This window comes from Apodemus sylvaticus, chromosome X (assembly GCF_947179515.1).
Source record: "Apodemus sylvaticus chromosome X, mApoSyl1.1, whole genome shotgun sequence".
In the NCBI taxonomy this organism is placed as follows: domain Eukaryota; kingdom Metazoa; phylum Chordata; class Mammalia; order Rodentia; family Muridae; genus Apodemus; species Apodemus sylvaticus.
In genome coordinates, this window is record NC_067495.1 from 31,765,551 (window position 1) to 31,783,505 (window position 17,955).

General features: G+C 43.0%; 1 protein-coding gene across 1 annotated transcript in view; it reads right to left on the reverse strand.

The window, feature by feature from the left end:
- Positions 1-329: 329 nt before the first annotated feature.
- The window catches only part of Map3k15 (mitogen-activated protein kinase kinase kinase 15), a 131,397-nt gene continuing 113,771 nt past the window's right edge, over positions 330-17,955 (reverse strand). Inside the window, exons 19-29 of the mRNA XM_052170747.1 lie at positions 11,125-11,282; positions 8,576-8,759; positions 7,722-7,887; positions 7,090-7,264; positions 5,982-6,167; positions 5,277-5,382; positions 4,239-4,452; positions 2,043-2,155; positions 1,239-1,339; positions 1,091-1,167; positions 330-746 (exon numbers count right to left, since the gene is read on the reverse strand). Of these exons, the coding sequence (XP_052026707.1) occupies positions 674-746; positions 1,091-1,167; positions 1,239-1,339; positions 2,043-2,155; positions 4,239-4,452; positions 5,277-5,382; positions 5,982-6,167; positions 7,090-7,264; positions 7,722-7,887; positions 8,576-8,759; positions 11,125-11,282 (1,553 nt within the window). The 3' untranslated portion in view covers positions 330-673. The remainder of the gene's footprint in view (positions 747-1,090; positions 1,168-1,238; positions 1,340-2,042; positions 2,156-4,238; positions 4,453-5,276; positions 5,383-5,981; positions 6,168-7,089; positions 7,265-7,721; positions 7,888-8,575; positions 8,760-11,124; positions 11,283-17,955) is intronic.

The following is a 17,955-nucleotide window of genomic DNA, read 5'->3' on the forward strand; positions in this document are numbered from 1 at the left end:
ATTTGGTGTATTCATGTGAATAAGAGTGTGTTGGATTTGTATAGGATTTGAGATGGGTGATACAGAGTTTATAACCTTCCTTCATCATATCCTGGGGTCAGTTACTAAAAGGAACGATTCTGCTATTTGGTGGTGTGATCTGGTATGACCACCCTCATGGAGGCATGCTGGGATTGATACAAAGCAGAGGTAGAAGTGTAGAGGCCACCATGAATTGCGGAGGCTGGGCTCAGTTTGGCACTGACCACCAATCATGTCTCTGATCAAAGGCTATAGAAAATCATGTGCTTTAAAATAAGGGTACTTCAGTCACTTCAAAGGTAAAATAATTTAATTATTTTCTCCATTTAGACATTTAACAAACATGAAATTGTACACCCATTGCAAGGGACACTTTTTAACCTTTCACATTTAAGTAATTACACTAGTTTATAAAATAAGTATGCTTTTATCTTTCCAGCAATTGTTATTAGGTATGCTGACTTTTTAAATACTAGGTCAGGGTTGACATTACTTACAATCCTGTTTATAAACAAGGATGCGCTAAGATCACACGTGCTTGAATTAAATGAGCAAGGGTCTTTCTGTGTAGAGGAGGGGTTTGTGCGTACACTAACAGAAGCTTTAACCGTGAGCAGGTGTAGGGTATTTTGCTCATTCTCCCCAGCTTGGCTCATTGTGAAGAATCCTGCATTTGTCTTCTGTGCTGGGAGACTGCATGCCAGAGCCTACAGAGGACACCACCGCTGCAAAACAGTAATTTGCATAAGAAAATCGAACTTGAAGCCAGCTACCTGCTCTTTAAGTGTCATCTCTCTAACTTAAAAGCCAAAGTATACTGCCTTTTTCTCACGTGGTACTATAGGAACGCTGGTGGCTCTGTGCAGAGGTGTGGACATTTTAAACAAGAGTGGAAAGAATGGTCTATCACTTCCTGCTTGCTGCCTTGACCCTGAGAAAATGAACTGTGTTTGCTATGACATAGGAAAGAGAAATTTCAAAGACAGGGGGAAGCTACCAGCATTTTTAAAAAAAGTATTCACATGAAAAAAAAGTATTTATTATTTAAACTGTTTGGAGGCTCTCTTACCGTAGTCTGAGGCACCGTAGGTCTTCCTTAGTGATATCATTGAGAATATCAGAAAGTGTATAATCCTCTTCAACAATCTGAAAGATACAATGTATGGATAAGCAGCTTTTCAACAATATCATAGGAATACTTGGATTTAGAACTTTACCTTTTCTATTGTGTTTGCGTCCACTCCTTGTAGCTGCAACCAGTCTACAAGCTCTCTGTCGGTTCCCAGGCCATCGGAGGGTGGTGGGTTCTCTGTACCACCTATAATGATTCCAATTTTGTTTTATTGTATAGTAATGTATAACAATAAAATGTTTCAAAAGTAACAAAGTGGATGTAATGATCTCAACAGAAATGTAAATGTGATGTGAAAAGGAAATGAATTAAATTTGTCTGATTCCGCTACTTTTACAGTTCTTGGGTTCCTTTTCTGGAGAGCAGTCATCTCTACCTAAGATGCTTTTAAAGTGCCTTATCTCAGGCTGGATAGTCCTCACTATACTGGGAATCCAGGAAGCCTGTGTTAGACTCTGTAGCAGAGCTTCCAGTTTTTCATTCCAAGAGCTACTTCTGTGCCCGAGGGGCAGATATGAGAGTCAGTCTAATGGTATCCTTTTGATTCCAAGTTGTGGAATGACTATCAAAGTCAAGATACATTTTTGTTATCCTGTCTTTTTTTGTGTTTTCAAGACAGGGTTTCTTTGTGTAGCCCTGGCTGTCCTGGAACTCTGTAGACCAGGCTGGACTCGAACTCAGAAATCGCCTGCCTCTGCCTCCCAAGTGCTGGGATTAAAGGCATGCACCACCACAGCCCAGCTTACCTTGTCCTTTCTTAAATCTTCTAAGCTTTATCCCTACCCATTATGATTCTGTCTAACCATGGACTTCCTCAAGGCAGAAGTCAGAATTTTAGTAGTTTGTCCCTCATTGACACCTATGTCAGAACAAAGGCAAAGTGACTCACCACTGGATTTGTATTGTAACTGAAGGTGATATAGTTCTTGAGTTTTTTGTTCTAGAATTAGCCGAAGAAGGTTCTGGTACTCCCTCTCTTTTTGAACTAGGTGTTCCCAAAGTCTGTTTTTAAAAAAACAAGATATCCATCATGCACAAAGTATTCACATTTCAATTCATATATTTGATGAACATTAGATAATGGAAAAATAAACAAAAAGAGATAACAATCCCAATTGTTGGGCCACAAAGAGAAGCAGATGGACTGTGACTAAAGATTTCTGTTTGGTAGATTTCTGCCTATATAGGAGAACGGTTTTTCTTGACAGCAAAGACCCAATACTGAGAGTGTGAGTATATTTTGCAATAGAGTTGATGTTTGTATCCATCCTGAAATTCTTACTAAAATGATTTAAGAGGCCGTGAGACAGGAAAACTAGTGTCTTGACGCCATTTGAGGACATGTGAATGTATGGCCTACACCGGCAGGCAGACCCTCAGACACTAAGTCTGACAGTACTTTGATCTTAGACTGCAATGTGCAGACATGTGAGAAATACATTTCGTTACTTTTTTTTAGAGCAGCCTTTGTGGACTAAGACAAATTTTGTTTCAAAATGTATTAGGAACCAAAACTGAATTTCCTGTTGATCATTAGAACTTGACCAGAAGGACCACCTGATTATTAAAACCAAATCAGATAAACTAGCTGAATCTAGCCTTCTTTCTCAGCTCATCAGGAGCCAAAGCAACAGCAGTAGTTTGGTGAGAACAGTTGCAGAGGCATGCTGCTCGCACTCACTGAGTTCTCTAAGTAGGACCCAGGACTGCCCGGAGAGCATTTAAGCCTTAGAACAATTCTTAGGAAGTGAACATTCTTTTCCATGCACAGTTTCTTTAAGAAATTTACTCAGTCTCAGAGGTAGGGCCTTACTCATTTTATGACAGTCTTACTCATGGTCTCCCTGGGACATGAAAGGCAAGTCTTTGTACAGTTAAGCCTCAGACTTCCGGATCGCCACATGCTAGCTCCTTAACACTGGAAGGGAACAGGGTTGCAAGTCAGAACCATGGCTAGCCTCTTTTTGTTTGCTTATGTATCTAATAAACCAGATTAGTTTATTTGAACCACCTGGCATGCCCTTTTATTAGTTTATTTGTACTGGTGAACAAAGAACTAAGCTTTAAATTACTGAAGTTCATTATTGACGCTGCCCTGAGAAGGCACAGCCATAATATATAAGTGGATGAAAACACTGTTTTGTGGTCATAGTTTTTGGTAGATATTTCTACCCCAGCAAAGACCACAAGGCAAAAATACAGCACTTGACAAGGCAAAAATCCTTTCTCACCTCTGCCCTGCCTGCCTTCAGTACGTAGCTTGAGCCTCTGTGTGGTTAGTGGAAATTATTCCCATGTTTACGCCAGACCATGAGGATAGGCAGGGTAAATTAGTTATTAGCTAGTCACATTAATCGTGAGTTGGATGGTCACAAATCTTTCTGCAAAGACACTTCAAAGAAATGCTATGAATTTTACTACCAACTTTCACATTTGTCATTTTAAATCCATATTGCCATCATGATCATTTAAAATTCCAGGTCTTAAAAATTAGTAACATAAGAGTAAATCTTATTAAAATCCAAAACATGTGCCCAGTACCTAATCTCCCCCATTTCAGACAGCACTGCCTTAAGTAAAAATGTGACAATTAGAACAATCACCAGCTAGTTTACTGTGGCTGTGGATAACATTTCTTAAAAGGTTTTTGACAATTATGAATTTCCAGAGCAAAGGGAAATTACATTCACTAACAAGGTTGGAAGGTAATCTAACAAAGGACTGGGAAGGGTTCAGGACAGGGTTATAGGACACATCACTGTCTACAAACTGCATTATTGCCCCCTACTCCAACTGCTTCTGTGGGGCAGACTGCAGCTGTCCACTGCTGGGACACAGGCCATGCCAGGGGCTGTGTCATGATGACAAAACTCAGATGCTTTTTACTATGGAAGATTTATGTGTGACCGTGACAAAGCACTGTACTGATTCCTGGCATTGAAAGGAAGGAGGCCTGGGTTCCCGCTGACTCTGTAAATGCACCCTTGCCTCAGCTCGCTGACAGTGAATGTATATTTTCCATGTCTCAGGGGGAAGTTCTCAATAGTGACCAGGGAGTCTTGTACAGGGTTTGTAAGATCCTGACCTGTTGGTCTCTTGCCTGAGCTTGCTCAGTTGGAGACTTGGGTCCTGCTGATGGGGCTGGCCCTCCTGGAGAGCCACTGAGCCATGTCTGGTGCCTCTGGGTGTCACATGTACTTCTTGGCTGAGGAGGTCTACTAGGGGATAGTCCCCTTCCGCGTCTGTGTCCTTGTCTACCCCTTCAGTCTCAGAAGCAGGCTCAAAGTGGGCTTGGAGCTCTGTGAAAACACCAAGGTACCAATAGCACTCAACAAGGCAGTTTGACGCAGTGCTTGCTGTGATGAGGGGTCTACTGACTAAAGAGATGACTTGATGGGACTGTGCAGCGTAAATAACGTCTTTCTCAGTTGACACAAGAAGAAACTGACAATGAAGGATGTAAAGGCCAGCAAGCCATGGATGCTACAAACAGGCCAATGCCCTGCTTGGTGCCTGTCCCAGGGAGCATTGGAGAGAGCAAGCAGAAATGACCAGCAAGGGTCCAGTGTCAAGAGGAAGGGGCAACAATTCTAAAGCCTGCCATCCTCAGAGTAGCACAGAAGCAACCTGGGCACTACATTTCAAAAAGAAAGCTTCACATTGGGCTTGGGGCACATAGCTCAGAGGTACAGCGTGTGCTTCACAACAGAAGACCCTGCCTGAGTTGCTTCCCCAGAATGACCATGCATGTGCATGGGTACCCACATATAGGAAGATCTATAGCCATCACAGGATGATTCTAAGGGAAGAAACAGTTATGTAATTATCAACTATGATAAGCACAAGAGCATGCACACTGAGCAAGTTGTATGAGCACTAGAGGATCCCTGCCTTCAAAATCCCTGTTAAGATCAGAAGTATAATCTGTACAGTCACCATTATGCCTAGGAGGTAGGTAAACAGGGCATCATGAGAACAGACTTTCAGTCCCAGAAAGATCTATGGCAACATTTCCTTAACTGCAGGGAAGCCTAAAGCCAAAATGGAAACAGCAATGGTTGTTGGGCGCTGAGGCTACTACTGCTCTTCTATGCTGCCCAAATCTGATCTTGAGGGCACTTACCTGGAATGAGAATGGTAACTGCGGCCTGCACAGCTCTGCGAATGATGTTGTCCATTGCAAACATCCAGTGGGGCCTAATTAAATGGTTTCGCAAAATTCTATTAACCTAAAAAAAAAAAAAAAAAAACCCACAAAAGTTCTGAAGTCTATTCAATTCAACTTTTAAGAAACAGATTTAATTCTAATTTGTTTCCATTCCCACTGAGATGAATTGTTACTGTGCTGCCCTGGATTTCTGCTTGCTTCATCTTCTAAAGGAATCTTCCTCTAGGTGGACCCTAAGTCACAATGGATTCTAAATGCTGAATATCACAATGAGGTCAATGCCACTGGGCCTCTTGGTTGTTTATTCAAAGAACATTTATAGAGCATCTATGACAGGACAGGCTGACTATATTGGGACTATGTAACAAGATAAACCAGACATGGCTTTAGAATTGAAGTAACATACATCTGGACAGGCACAAAAGTATAGCCACTACGCTGGTCAATGTCATCTTCCCACATCCCATGCTCTCGATGGTCAAATGCAATTGGTACACTTCACAAAGTGATGTTATTACTATGTGCTTAATATTTACAAAGAGCTGCTTAAATTTGGGATTCAGGTTGTAAACGAATGAGAAGGAATGGGTGCTATAGAAGACCAGGGTGAGTTAACTGGTTTGGCTGTTATGTTCTCCAGGGTCCAATAAGTGCACTCACAGCATCTTGGAACCCAAACAGAATCAGATGAATCTGGTTGATGGATGAGCTGTCAAAGTCCAGGTCCACCTTTAGTTTTGATATTGTGGCTGCCATCACCCTGTGCTCTGGGGAGCGGATGAAGTCCCTTAGGATTCCAATTATCTGTTTGATGTGGCCAACTGAGAGAAGCAACTCTTCGGAACTCTGAAAATGACAAACAGACACACACAAATCATTTGCATTTGACTGAGTCAGAGGGAAGGCAGAAATTTCCAAATGCATTGTGGAAAAGTAGACACTCCATTTGCTAATGGAATTGTGGGAGTTCCTGAGTAAGGATCTCTTACTGGATCCCATCCATATCCTTCCTATAGGTCTTGGGGATCCTCCCTGGTCGGTGGGTTTACATAAAACCTCAGCACTAAGCCAGCTGGGAATGGTCCTTACTTCCTGTCTGACCATTCTACAGCGGCTGTGGAAGGTAGAGTTTACCGCAGGACAATATTCTTTTCAAAGTAACTTCATATCCATAATAAGAGGAGAGATAACACTTTGCTACTACTGTGACCTGCTTAAAACTTGGTTTTCTTCCATAACCATTCTCCCTACAGTGGCTGTTGTGTCCTGAGTGTAGGATCTAGCACAGTGGGTCTTCACCTTCTTAATGCTGCAACCCTTTAATATTGTTCATGTTGTGATTCCCCCAATATGAAGATTATTTTTGCTGCTACTTTATAACTAACTTTGCTATTGTTATGAATTATCCATATCATGTGATATGTGACCCCAAAGTGGTGAGACTCATAAGATGAGATCCATTGCTTCAGCTTATAAGGGGAGAAGGGGAGACCAAGGGAGCTCTAAGCCTCTCAGAGCTTTCAGCTGACATGGTTTTCCACCAGGGGGCAGCACCAGCTCACCAATGCCAGGAAGCAATGCAGTAAGGTGAAAAACCCGTTTTTTGTCTGGAAAGAGAAAGGCACTGGGAAATAAGTATAGTAATCACTATAAGTATGAGAATGTAGCAGGATGGAGGACACTTTGTTCACCCTGTTTACACCTGTTGGAGCTCTAGACTCGGCAGAGTGGGTAGGATTATCATCAGATGCCTTTCCATAGCCTGTACCTGGACCACACACTCCTGCAAGTTGGAAGCCACTTGGTTCTGTTCCTCCCAAAGGATTCTGTACAGGATGGCTCTGCGCTCACTGTCCTTGCGCAGCAGAAAGAGACCAGGGTCCTTCTCCTCTGGGGGTAAGGCTGTGCTGCGATCCTCTAAGGCTGAGCTTTCATCTGGGACACTGTGGATAAACACATTCAACAATTCCTGTGTGTCTGGGAAGGGTAGCAATTCTGCCCTGGGGAGAAGACTCCAGAGAGGAAGAAGAAGAAGGCTGGAGAGTAAGGTATGTGGTGTCACCCCTCCCTCTCTTGACTCTCTCCTAGGTAATTAGTGGGAGGGAAATAAGGAGCCAAAAGGGAGGGGAAGGGAAGAGGGAGAGCACCTGGAGGCCGAAAGGGGAAGGGGAAGGGGAAGAGGACACTAGAAAGGGGAAGTGTGGATGGGGGGGGAGAGCAGAGAGGAAGAACACGGACTAGCAGAGAAGAGAAAGGACAGAAAAGGGACACTGGGTGAAGACATGTCTCCTTGGCCACCCTGCTCCCCTGTAAAACCACTTTCTGTGACCCAGCAAGTGTTCTGCTACTGAGGTACCCTTCAGAGGACCACCACAGGGGGACAAGGGACAATGACAGTACCTGAGAAGGTGGCTGAGCTGATGTTTAGGTACCTGGACCTTTTCAAAGAATGCATCAGGTTGGGCATCCGAGTCTGGGGAGATTGAGCCATGCTCGCTGCTGCTGCTGCCCATAAGCTCTCCTGATGAAGGCAGAGCCAGAGTACCAGTGCCACTACGAACACCCTCTGTGGAGAAACAGCCAGAGAGTGGCCAGACCCCCACACAAGGGCTTGTTAATCGTGGGCAGCTGTAATCTGCAGGTACACTCTCTAGTAGAAGGATCCTAGTGAAAATATATGGTTGGGGGACCTCCCAATAAGGCTAGGCTCTGGATCAAGTTGGTGGGCCACACTGTCACAGCCTCTGACTTACCCATGTAATGAAAAGAAGAAAACTTGTTTTCCTTTTAGAGGCCAAACTTAGTTAGGACAGGACTTAAATGTGAATGTGTCATGTAGGATTCTGTAACCTCCAGGACAGCAACCACAGGCAGACTCCCCCAGTGTGACCTTAGTAAGGTCAGTATCAAGACAGGATGACAGGCCCAATTTCAAAAATGAAGCACCAGGCTCTATGTGTGGGAAAGTTACAAAACCCCAGACAAGGGACCTCATGCCTTCCTCCTCTTCACATTCCTCAAAGAAGTACTTGAAGTACAGGAAGGGTATCAAAGTGATGCTCCCTGTGTGTCAGAAAATAGGTGGACAATTGGCTGGGTTTGTATTCTCTTCAAACCTCTGGGATGGCTACTGCTGTTCTTCACAGAAGTGGGCCAGCATGGGAAGGCTGGTACTCCAGGGCCCCAATTTCTTTCTCTGAGCATGAGAGAATCCCAAACCCAGGGTGTTCCCCAGCTGTCCAGGTAGGCCTTACCTGAAGGCTTGAAAGCAATTCGGTTCTTTTTGCCTTTGTTCACCTGCCTTAAGAACCCTTCTTGGAGAAGGTCAGCAGCAGTGACACGTTTCTGAGGGTCAGGCTCAAAACAAGACAAGATGAAGGCTCTGGCTTCAGCTGAAAGGGCCTCTGGAATTTCAGGGTGGATCTTAAACATCCCTACCTGCATTGAAGAGATAGTTAATAATGTCACCACTGCATGAATTCAGGTGAGTGCACTTTCAATAGAAGTTGCCATTTCATGAGAAAAACTTAGTGACATTTATTTACATGTCCCATTGCTACATGATGTTTCTGCTCCTCCTATTTACATGGAGTCAACTTCCTCTTTCCTGAAGTCTTAGCTAGTTTCTCATGACTTATACCAAGAAACTGTCAGGAAAGCAATATTGTAAGGCTTTCAGGACCTAGGTCTTATAAAGCCTGGTAGCCCCCTGCTCTTAGAATTTGGGTACCACCAACACATAAGAAGGGAGCCAGGATAGACGGCTATGTGGGAAGAGTAGTTAGTTGTATCCTCAGTCATGCGGGAGAGCCTTGCCAGATGATTCAGCTCCAGCAAGGCCACCAGTTGGACAGACCCAGGAATAAACCCGGAAGAACACTGAAAGACCAATAGCCAACTCAGAACTGTGAGGGACAACTGTGTTTTAAGCCTCCAGAGCAGTGCTTCTCAACCTTCCTACTACTGCGACCATTTAATACAGTTCCTCATGGTGGGGTGACTCTCAATTGTAAAATTATTTTTGTTGCTACTTCATGACTATAATTTTGCTATTGTTATAAATTGTTATGTAATTATCTGATATGCAGAATATCTGCTTCAGGCTCCTGGCAGGGTTAGAAACCAGAAGGTTGCTCTAGGTGGCTGTTGTTTTCTGGGTAGGAAAGCCTCCAGTTGAGAATATTCAAAGGTTGATACTATCTTTCCAGATAAAGACTCCAAGAAACACCAATCTCCCAATCTCTCTATCTCTATTTTACACACAGCCCAGATTCTTAGCCTCTGGCTCTCAGTGACAAGCAAGCATAGCCTGAGGCTGCTATTTTACAGATAAGCAAATTGTCCATCCTACTGATAACATGGACTTCCCTACAGGCTAAGGCGGTGGTGGTGGCTATGGGAGAGATAAGTGCTTTCCTCTTAGGACTTGCGAGACCAAGTGCTTCAGTTCTTCCTGCCAGCTAATTGCTGCTCTGCTAAAAGGGGTCCCTGTGATCTACAGTGGAGCAAGAGTCAGTTCCTAGATATATGTCCCACCATGGTGTGGAACTCTTTTGTGAAAATGTGAAAAGGGCATAACCTCTTCCTACACAACTGTTCTCATTAGACGCTGCCCTTCTTTAGCCTTTTTAGGAGCTACACCCTAACCTCCCACTGCCTTGCTGTGCCTTTCCCAAGCCCACTGTGTAACCCAGAGGTAGATGCTATTCTTGTGTTTCCTGTCTGTGCTCACTGCCCACTCCTCAGCTCTCCTGGGGGCTGGTTTCGACTCCCCTGCTCTAAAACTGCAGAGCCTTCCAATTTTATCTCTATAAAGCTTTTAACCAAGTGGCACAACTCATTCTCAATACACCACACCTCGAACAAATGAATAGCCTAAGAGTTAGAAGAATATTAGGTGCTGGATAGAATCCAGTCACCAGGATTTGAAATGCAGGGCATTATTTGTAGCACCCTTCACCTGAGCAATGGAGAAGAGATGTTGGCAGAGCCCCCCAGCACAGGACCTGAATCTAAAGAGGGAAGAGGCAGTTCCTCTTCTGGCTCTTTGAATGAAAATGGCAAAATGGGTAGTACCTAGTACCTTGCAAGTGTATGGCTGGGGTGGGTATAAGAAAGGGTCTCCTGTGTCCCAGGATGGCCTCAAACTTAGTATGTACCCGAGGATGGCCTTGAGCTCCTGATCATCCTGCTTCTACCTCCCAAGTGCTGGGAGTGTGTCAAACATGCCCGGCAAAAGTACATCCCTAAAATTGCTTTCATTATGCTTTTGTTGGCAATAAAAACTGACTTCACCCCCAAAAAGTGAATAAATTCAAGAGAGTTTGTACAGCTTATTAGCTAAGCAAAAGCAGGATATAGCAAAGTTACTTTTACCCTGTGATGAATATCGTTCATGTCAGCTGTCAGCTGTGTGCTTCCTGCGAGCCATAAGAGTTCAACAGATCAGAAAGCAGAGAGAAGGTTTTCCTTAGCACCAGCTACTCTATATCCCGAGACCTGTGATGGAAGCTACAGGTATGGTCTTCAATGGCTCCATATGGATCCATTGGAATCACTCATGTGCTGAACGGAAGTTGTTTCTACACTACAGCCCTTACATTCAGGGTTCTATTGGGACTGAAAAGTCAAAAGACTCTTGACTTTATATCTTGGCTTTGCAATTGTCTGGGCAGCTGATGCAAGGCAAGTAAGCTGTGAGAGCCTTCTGCAGGGACCAACTTCGGCGACAGAATCCTGTGTTTGACATCTGGGGAGTTCTGCCCCAACATCCAAACCACCTAAACAAACACGTATATTTTACCTTAAACATGGCTGCCTGTGGTTCACCAAGCTCATGAAATGGAGGTCTGCTGGTTGCCATCTCAATAATAGTGCAGCCCAAGGACCAGATATCAGCTGGAGCACCATATCCCCGAGGTCCTTGATCAATAATCTCAGGTGCCATGTACTGCAGAGTCCCTATGTAGAAAACAAATCAACAAAGACGTGGAGGCACCATATTGTTTAAAATGTAAGTGGGCTACATGTGTAAATTCCACTGCTTCAACAATGGCAAATGGAGCCTTCTCCTGTGTGAAAGTCACTTGGTTGCATCATTTTTTGACCAGTGATATGTAATATGCTTTAACACAATTTACACTGAAAAACAATTTTTGGGTCTGAGTTACTTCACTCAGGATATTTTCTAGTTCCATCCATTTGCCTGCTAAATTCATTATGTCCTTATTTTTAATAGCTGAGTAGTATTCCATTGTGTAAATATACCACATTTTTAAATGAACTACACTTTCTATAACCATTATTCAATAGAGGGACATCTGGGTTCGTTCCAGCTTCTGGCTTTTATGAATAAGGCTGCTATGAACATAATGGAACATGTCTTTGTGACATTGTGAAGCATCTTTTGGGTATATGCTCAGGAGTGCTATAGCTGGGTCTTCAGGTAGATCTATTTCCAATTTTCTGAGGAACTGCCAAACTGATTTCCAGAGTGGTTGTACCATCTTGCAATCTCACCAGCAGTGGAGGAGTATTCCTCTTTCTCCACATCCTTGACAGCATCTGCTGTCTCCTGAGTTTTTGATCTTAGCCATTCTGAGTGGTGTGAGGTGAAATCTCAGGGTTGTTTTGATTTGCCTTTCCCTGATCACTAAGGATGCTGATTATTTCTTTAGGTGCTTCTATGACATGCAAGATTCCTCTGTTGAGTTTGAGGCCAGCCTGGTCTACAGAGTGAGTTCCAGGACAGCTAGGGCTACACAGAGAAACCCTGTCTCGAAAAACCAAATAATAATAATAATAATAATAATAATAATAATAATAATAATAATAATAAAGAGAGATTCCTCTTTTGAGAATTCTGTTTAGTTCTGTACCCCATTTTAATAGGGTTATTTGGCTCTCTGGAGTCCAAGTTCTTGATTTCTTTTTGTATTTTAGATATTAGCCCTCTGTCAGATGCAGGGTTAGTTAAGATCTTTTCCCAATCTGTAGGCTGACGTTTTGTCCTATTGACAGTGTCCTTTGATTCAGACCCAAAAGGACATGCTTGATATATACTCACTGATAAGTGGACATTAGCCAAAAAGTACAGAATACCATGATACACCCACAGACCTTAAGAAGTTAAATAAGAAGGAAGTCCCAAGTGAGGATGCTTAAATCTGACTTAGAAAAGGGAATAAAATAATCATGGGAGGCAGAGGGAAGGACCTGGGTGGGAGAGGTGAGGGGAAGGGGTAAAGGGGGGCAGAATCAGGTACAGTGGTAGACAGGAGCAGGTTCAGAGGGGCAGGAGAATGAATGAAAGTATGCAGCTGCCGGGGGTGGGGGTATGAAGGTGTGGCGTGGGGGTAGGGGAACATCTAGAAAGTCCTGGAGGCCTGAGATGGGGGAGGCTCCCAGGACTCAATGTGGGTGACCTTAGCTGAAATGCCCAACAGTGGAGATATGGAACCTGAAGAGACAGGTAGTCAGACAGGACCCTCAGTAGATGAATGTGGACACCAACCCACCTATAAAACTACTCCTGTCTAAAAGAAATGTAGGGATAAAAATGGAGCAGAGACTGAAGAAATAGCAGACCAGTGGCTGACCCAACTTGGAATCCATCCTGTAGATAGGCACCAATCCATAACACTATTACTGAATCTGGCATGGCTGTCCTCTGACAGGCTCTACCCATCAGCTGACTGAGTCAGATACAGTTACTCCCAGCCAAACATTAGACAGAGGTCAGGGACCCCTGTGGAAGAGTTAGGGGAAGGATTGAAGGAACTGAAGGGGATGGCAACCCCATAGGAAGACCAACAGAGTCAACTAACCTTGAGCCCCTAGGAGCTCCCCGAGACTGAAGCAAAGAGCATACACGAACTGGTCCAAGGACCCCTTCACATATGTAGCAGAGGGCTGCCTTGTCTGGTCTTAGTGGAAGACTGTAGAGACTTCATACCCCAGGGTGGGGAGATAAAGGGGACACGTTTTCAGAGGGGAAGAGGATGGGGGAGGGACTCTGTAATCAGGAAGTAGGAGGGGGGTCAACATTTGGGATGCTAACAAATAAAATACAAGTTTAAAAAAGAGGATTTTTAGCCCCTCAAAGGATAAGAGAGCACAACTCATATGCATGTTAATGCATGCCAAAAACAGGAAACTAGAATGGGAAAAGCAAGCTAATCAGAAACAGTTAACATAGTAGAGGAAATGCCACAATGATGTTGATGGTGGTCGTAACAATGATAGTAAATGCAGTGTTAAGAGTAAAATGTAGTGTTATAGAGGTGGAGAGATGGCTCAGTCATTAAAGGCTAGGCTCACAACCAAAATGCTGTGCTATAATAGAGATACATACAGGGAAGCACATGTGGATGAATAAATACTTGATTAGGCTTTGTCTGAATCAGGCTTTGTCTGAATCATAGAAATTATCAATGTGTAGATTATTTTTTCTAACAAGCAAAAATTTACAAGGGGGAGGCAGGCAAGAGTGTTAACCTGCAATGTAGGTTTAATCTCTAGAAAGAGGGATGGACAAGAATCAGGTAGGGGATATTTCAAAAGCCACTGCTGTAAGAAAACCTGACCAAAATTTTCATACTGGATGAGTTCCACTTTTGCCAAAATCAGCCATTAATAGGGAACAGCCTGGGTAAAGCATGACCAATATGATCTAAAAGGGCAGCTGCTGATGCTGTCACTGGAATAGGCTTTTGCTAGAACAATCAAGGAGGTAGACAAAAAGACAGGAGGACCTGAAGGCGAAGGGGAGAGCTTAAGCAGAACTCAAGTATGGAGTCCAGGATGCAGCCAAATGAAGGATGATCTGGGGCAAGGTGACAAAAGATGGCAAGGGAACGACCTTTCTGAACTTTGGACTTAGTCCTGTGGGTCATGAGCCATCAGAGGATGCCACAGGGATCTTCTGTGGATTTAGACCAAGAAATAACTGGCTATTGCAACAAGAATGTGAAAGGACCACTGAAGGGAAACACATGAGGTAAGGAGGAATTTGGGGAGGCCAATACAGGGTTTGGGAAGTAAAAATATTTTGTTTTCCTTAAATATGGAATTAGAATAGAAGTGGAATGTGGCCAAAACATCAGGAGATCTGTGGAGTGGCAAAGAGGTTTAAAATAAAACAGCAAGCGCACTGTTGACCTTAGCCAAGGCATGACTACCATACTGATGTCCAGAGAAATGAAAGGGTCTGTCTCAAGACTATAAAACAACCAAAGGAGGTTTCCTGAGTGTTTCTTTTTCTTTCTTTTTTTTTGTTTTGTTTTTTATTCTTTGTTTTTTGTTGTTTTTGTTTTCGAGACCTGGTTTCTCTATGTAGCCCTGGCTGTCCTGGAACTCACTCTGTAGACCAGGCAGGCCTCAAACTCACAGAGATCCACCTGCCTCTGCCTCCCAAGTGCTGGGATTAAAGGCGTGTGCCTCCACTGCCAGGCTGAGTGTTTCTTTAATTAATGAAATTAATACATTCTTTTCTTGAAAAGCCAATGACGTCATGTTACCATTTTCATTTCCTATAAAATATCAATTAGTTAATGGAGATAATGTTTTACTCCATCTCTGGCCAACTTGCATCTTACTATGTAGGCCATGTTAACATGGAGCTCTCCTTGATTTTCCTGCGTCAATCACCAGAGTATCGGATTCACAGGTACAAAGCATTATACCTGGCATCATTATTCATCCAGTGTCTTACTACATAGCCCGGACTAGCCAGGAACTCACTATATAGTCCAGGTTGACATTAAACTCATGTTGGATCTTCTTCCTCATCCCTCCAAGCCTCTAAAAGTGTGAACCATCATACCTACATTCCTAGGACAGCTGTGACCAATACAATGTTCTGCAATAATGGAAATGAATGTACTCTGTGCAGTCTGACATGGTAGCCATCAACTACATATGACTATTATGTTATTGAGATGTGGTTAGTGAGACAAAAAAAAGAAATTGATCTTTAAATTATTTTAAGTTAGTTCCAACCACTTTAAGTTATACGTTAGTCAGTATTGGTAAAGGCAAACAGGTCAGTGGGGGTACATATAAAAGCTTTGGCCTCCAGAGCCAAAATGAAGGGGGAAAACTGCTCAGTCAGTTGCAAAGTTGCGCAAGATGAAAATACATCTCCTGTGTACTTGTACTGTGAGGAAATCCCAGTGCCCCAGGAAGGAAACTTCTGGTGTCACAATATCCCCTACAGGCTGTTGTTGCTGGGACTAACACAGGGAGTGGTGTTGGCAGGGGATGCTCCTTTAAGAATCTTAACTAAGTACAGAAAGATTTAACACTGTTCTGTTTATTAAGATCTCATGTCACTCTGCTCTATGATGCTGGAGCTGGTATCTCCACGCCTCCTTACCTGCAGCTTTCTACTAGGCTCTGTAACTAGAAGGCACTAGAGAGACTTTGGAAGAGTGGAGGTGGACTTCTTCCCTGTATGCTTGTTGTTCCTGTGAGCAGGTTTTTTTTAATCACTCTATACTCCTAGAGCCAGCTTCCTGCCCCTCAAAGGTATTTACGCTGGCCTAAGCACATATATCGCTCTTCACAGTTCTGATCCCACCTTACCATCTGTGTACTCCCACCCTTATGAAGGCCTCCTGGTATCTTAGTCTCCTTTCTGCCTTTTCAGTTTCGGTACTCAGAAAATGCTCTATGAAAACAATTGGGGTGGTTTATATTTTCCTGCCTGGACCACAGCTAACATACATTATATATATATATATACACACACATATATATGTATATATATATATATATGACATATGCATATATAAAATATATGTGTATAAATATATACATATATAAAATATGTATGCATATATACAATATATATACCATATATATAAAATATAAATACATATCTGCATATGTGTTTTATATATATACACACACACACCTTAAAAGATATATATATATATCTTTTGTACATAGTGATTGGTTTCATATTCACACAATTATTTCATATACTTCAAGCATATTCACACCCTTCTTCTCCTTTTCCTATTTCCATTCATTTCTCCAGACAGAATCTGTCTCCTACTTTTGTGCCATATTTAGATGTGATTTAAGAATCTATATAGGTCAAGGATCTTCAAATGTAAGAAAACATACACTTCTGTCTGAATTATTTTGTTTATAGAGGGGGATGTATGGAAGATTTGGAGGGAGGGGAAGGAAGTAGGAATGGTGTTATCTCAAAGTAAAATAATTTGTAAAAAGAACATGAGAATAAATTTATATTATGTAGAATTAAAAAAGAGTACTAAACCAAACAGTGATGGCTAACAGACCCCAATCCAATGATTGTCTACCTTAGCATAAACTTTTCATAATTGAATCCTACTTATTTTATCACATTAAGATAAATGCAGAATTTTTTTTCTACATTCAACCATAGTGAGGACCAACCATTGTAAAGGTAAGAACTCAGTAAGGACTTCATATCAGTTATTACTATGTAATAAATGACTCCCAAATTTAGCAGCTTAAAACAATGTATTGATATATGGGGTAAAGCTCAGTACTAGCATGTTTGTTTGGCATACATAAGGCTCTGGAATTTATCCTTAACATAATCAAAAGAGGTCATTATAATATCAAATAAAATCAAAAGGTAGGGGCCCAGAAGCAGCCAGCTGAGCAGGCAGGCAGTCTCCTGGGACTTCAGTCTAGATGTGGGCTATGGCTATGCAATTTAAATGTTAGACTAAAGTGGCTAGGTCCATTTTGAAGCTCCTTCATTCATACTGGGAGTGAGCAGGAAGCTTCCTAACCAGTTTCTCAACCCGTGGGATCTTTCAGAGATGAGGAGAGGAGAGGAGGAGGAGAGAGATGAGGAGAGGAGGGGAGGGGAGGGGAGGGGAGGGGAGGGGAGGGGAGAGGAGAGGAGAGGGGAGGGGAGGGGAGGGGAGGGGAGGGGGAGGGTGAGAGGAGAGAGATGAGGAGAGAGATGAGGAGAGAGATGAGGGTAGGGGAGGGGAGGGAAGTGGAGGGGAGGGGAGGGGAGCGGAGGGGAGAGGCGGAGGGGAGGGGGAGGGGAGGGGAGGGGAGGGGAGGGGAGGAGAGGGAGAGGAGAGGAGAGGAGAGGAGAGGGAGAGGAGAGGAGAGGAGAGGAGAGGAGAGAAAAGAGAGAACACAAAGAACACCAGCAAAGACCAACCAAATTGGCTAGTGGATCAAGGTACCTCCACATAAAACCCGATACACTGAAGCTAATAGAAAAGAAACTGGGAAGACCCTTGAGGACATGGGCACAGGGGAAAAGTTCCTGAACAGAACACCAATAGCTTATGTTCTAAGATCAAGAATTGACAAATGGGACATCATAAAATTACAAAGTTTCTGTAAGGCAAAGGACACTGTCAATCGATCGACAGAACAGCAACCAACAAATCAGGAAAAGATCTTCACTAACCCTACATCCGACAGAGGGCTAATATCCAATATAATACAAAGAACTCAAGAGGTTGGACTCTGGAGAGACAAATAACCCTATTAAAAAATGGGGCACAGAGCTAAACAAAGAATTCTTACCTGAAGAATTTCAAATAGCTAAGAAGCACATTAAGAAATGTTCAACATCATTAGTCATTAGGGAAATGCAAATCAAAACAAT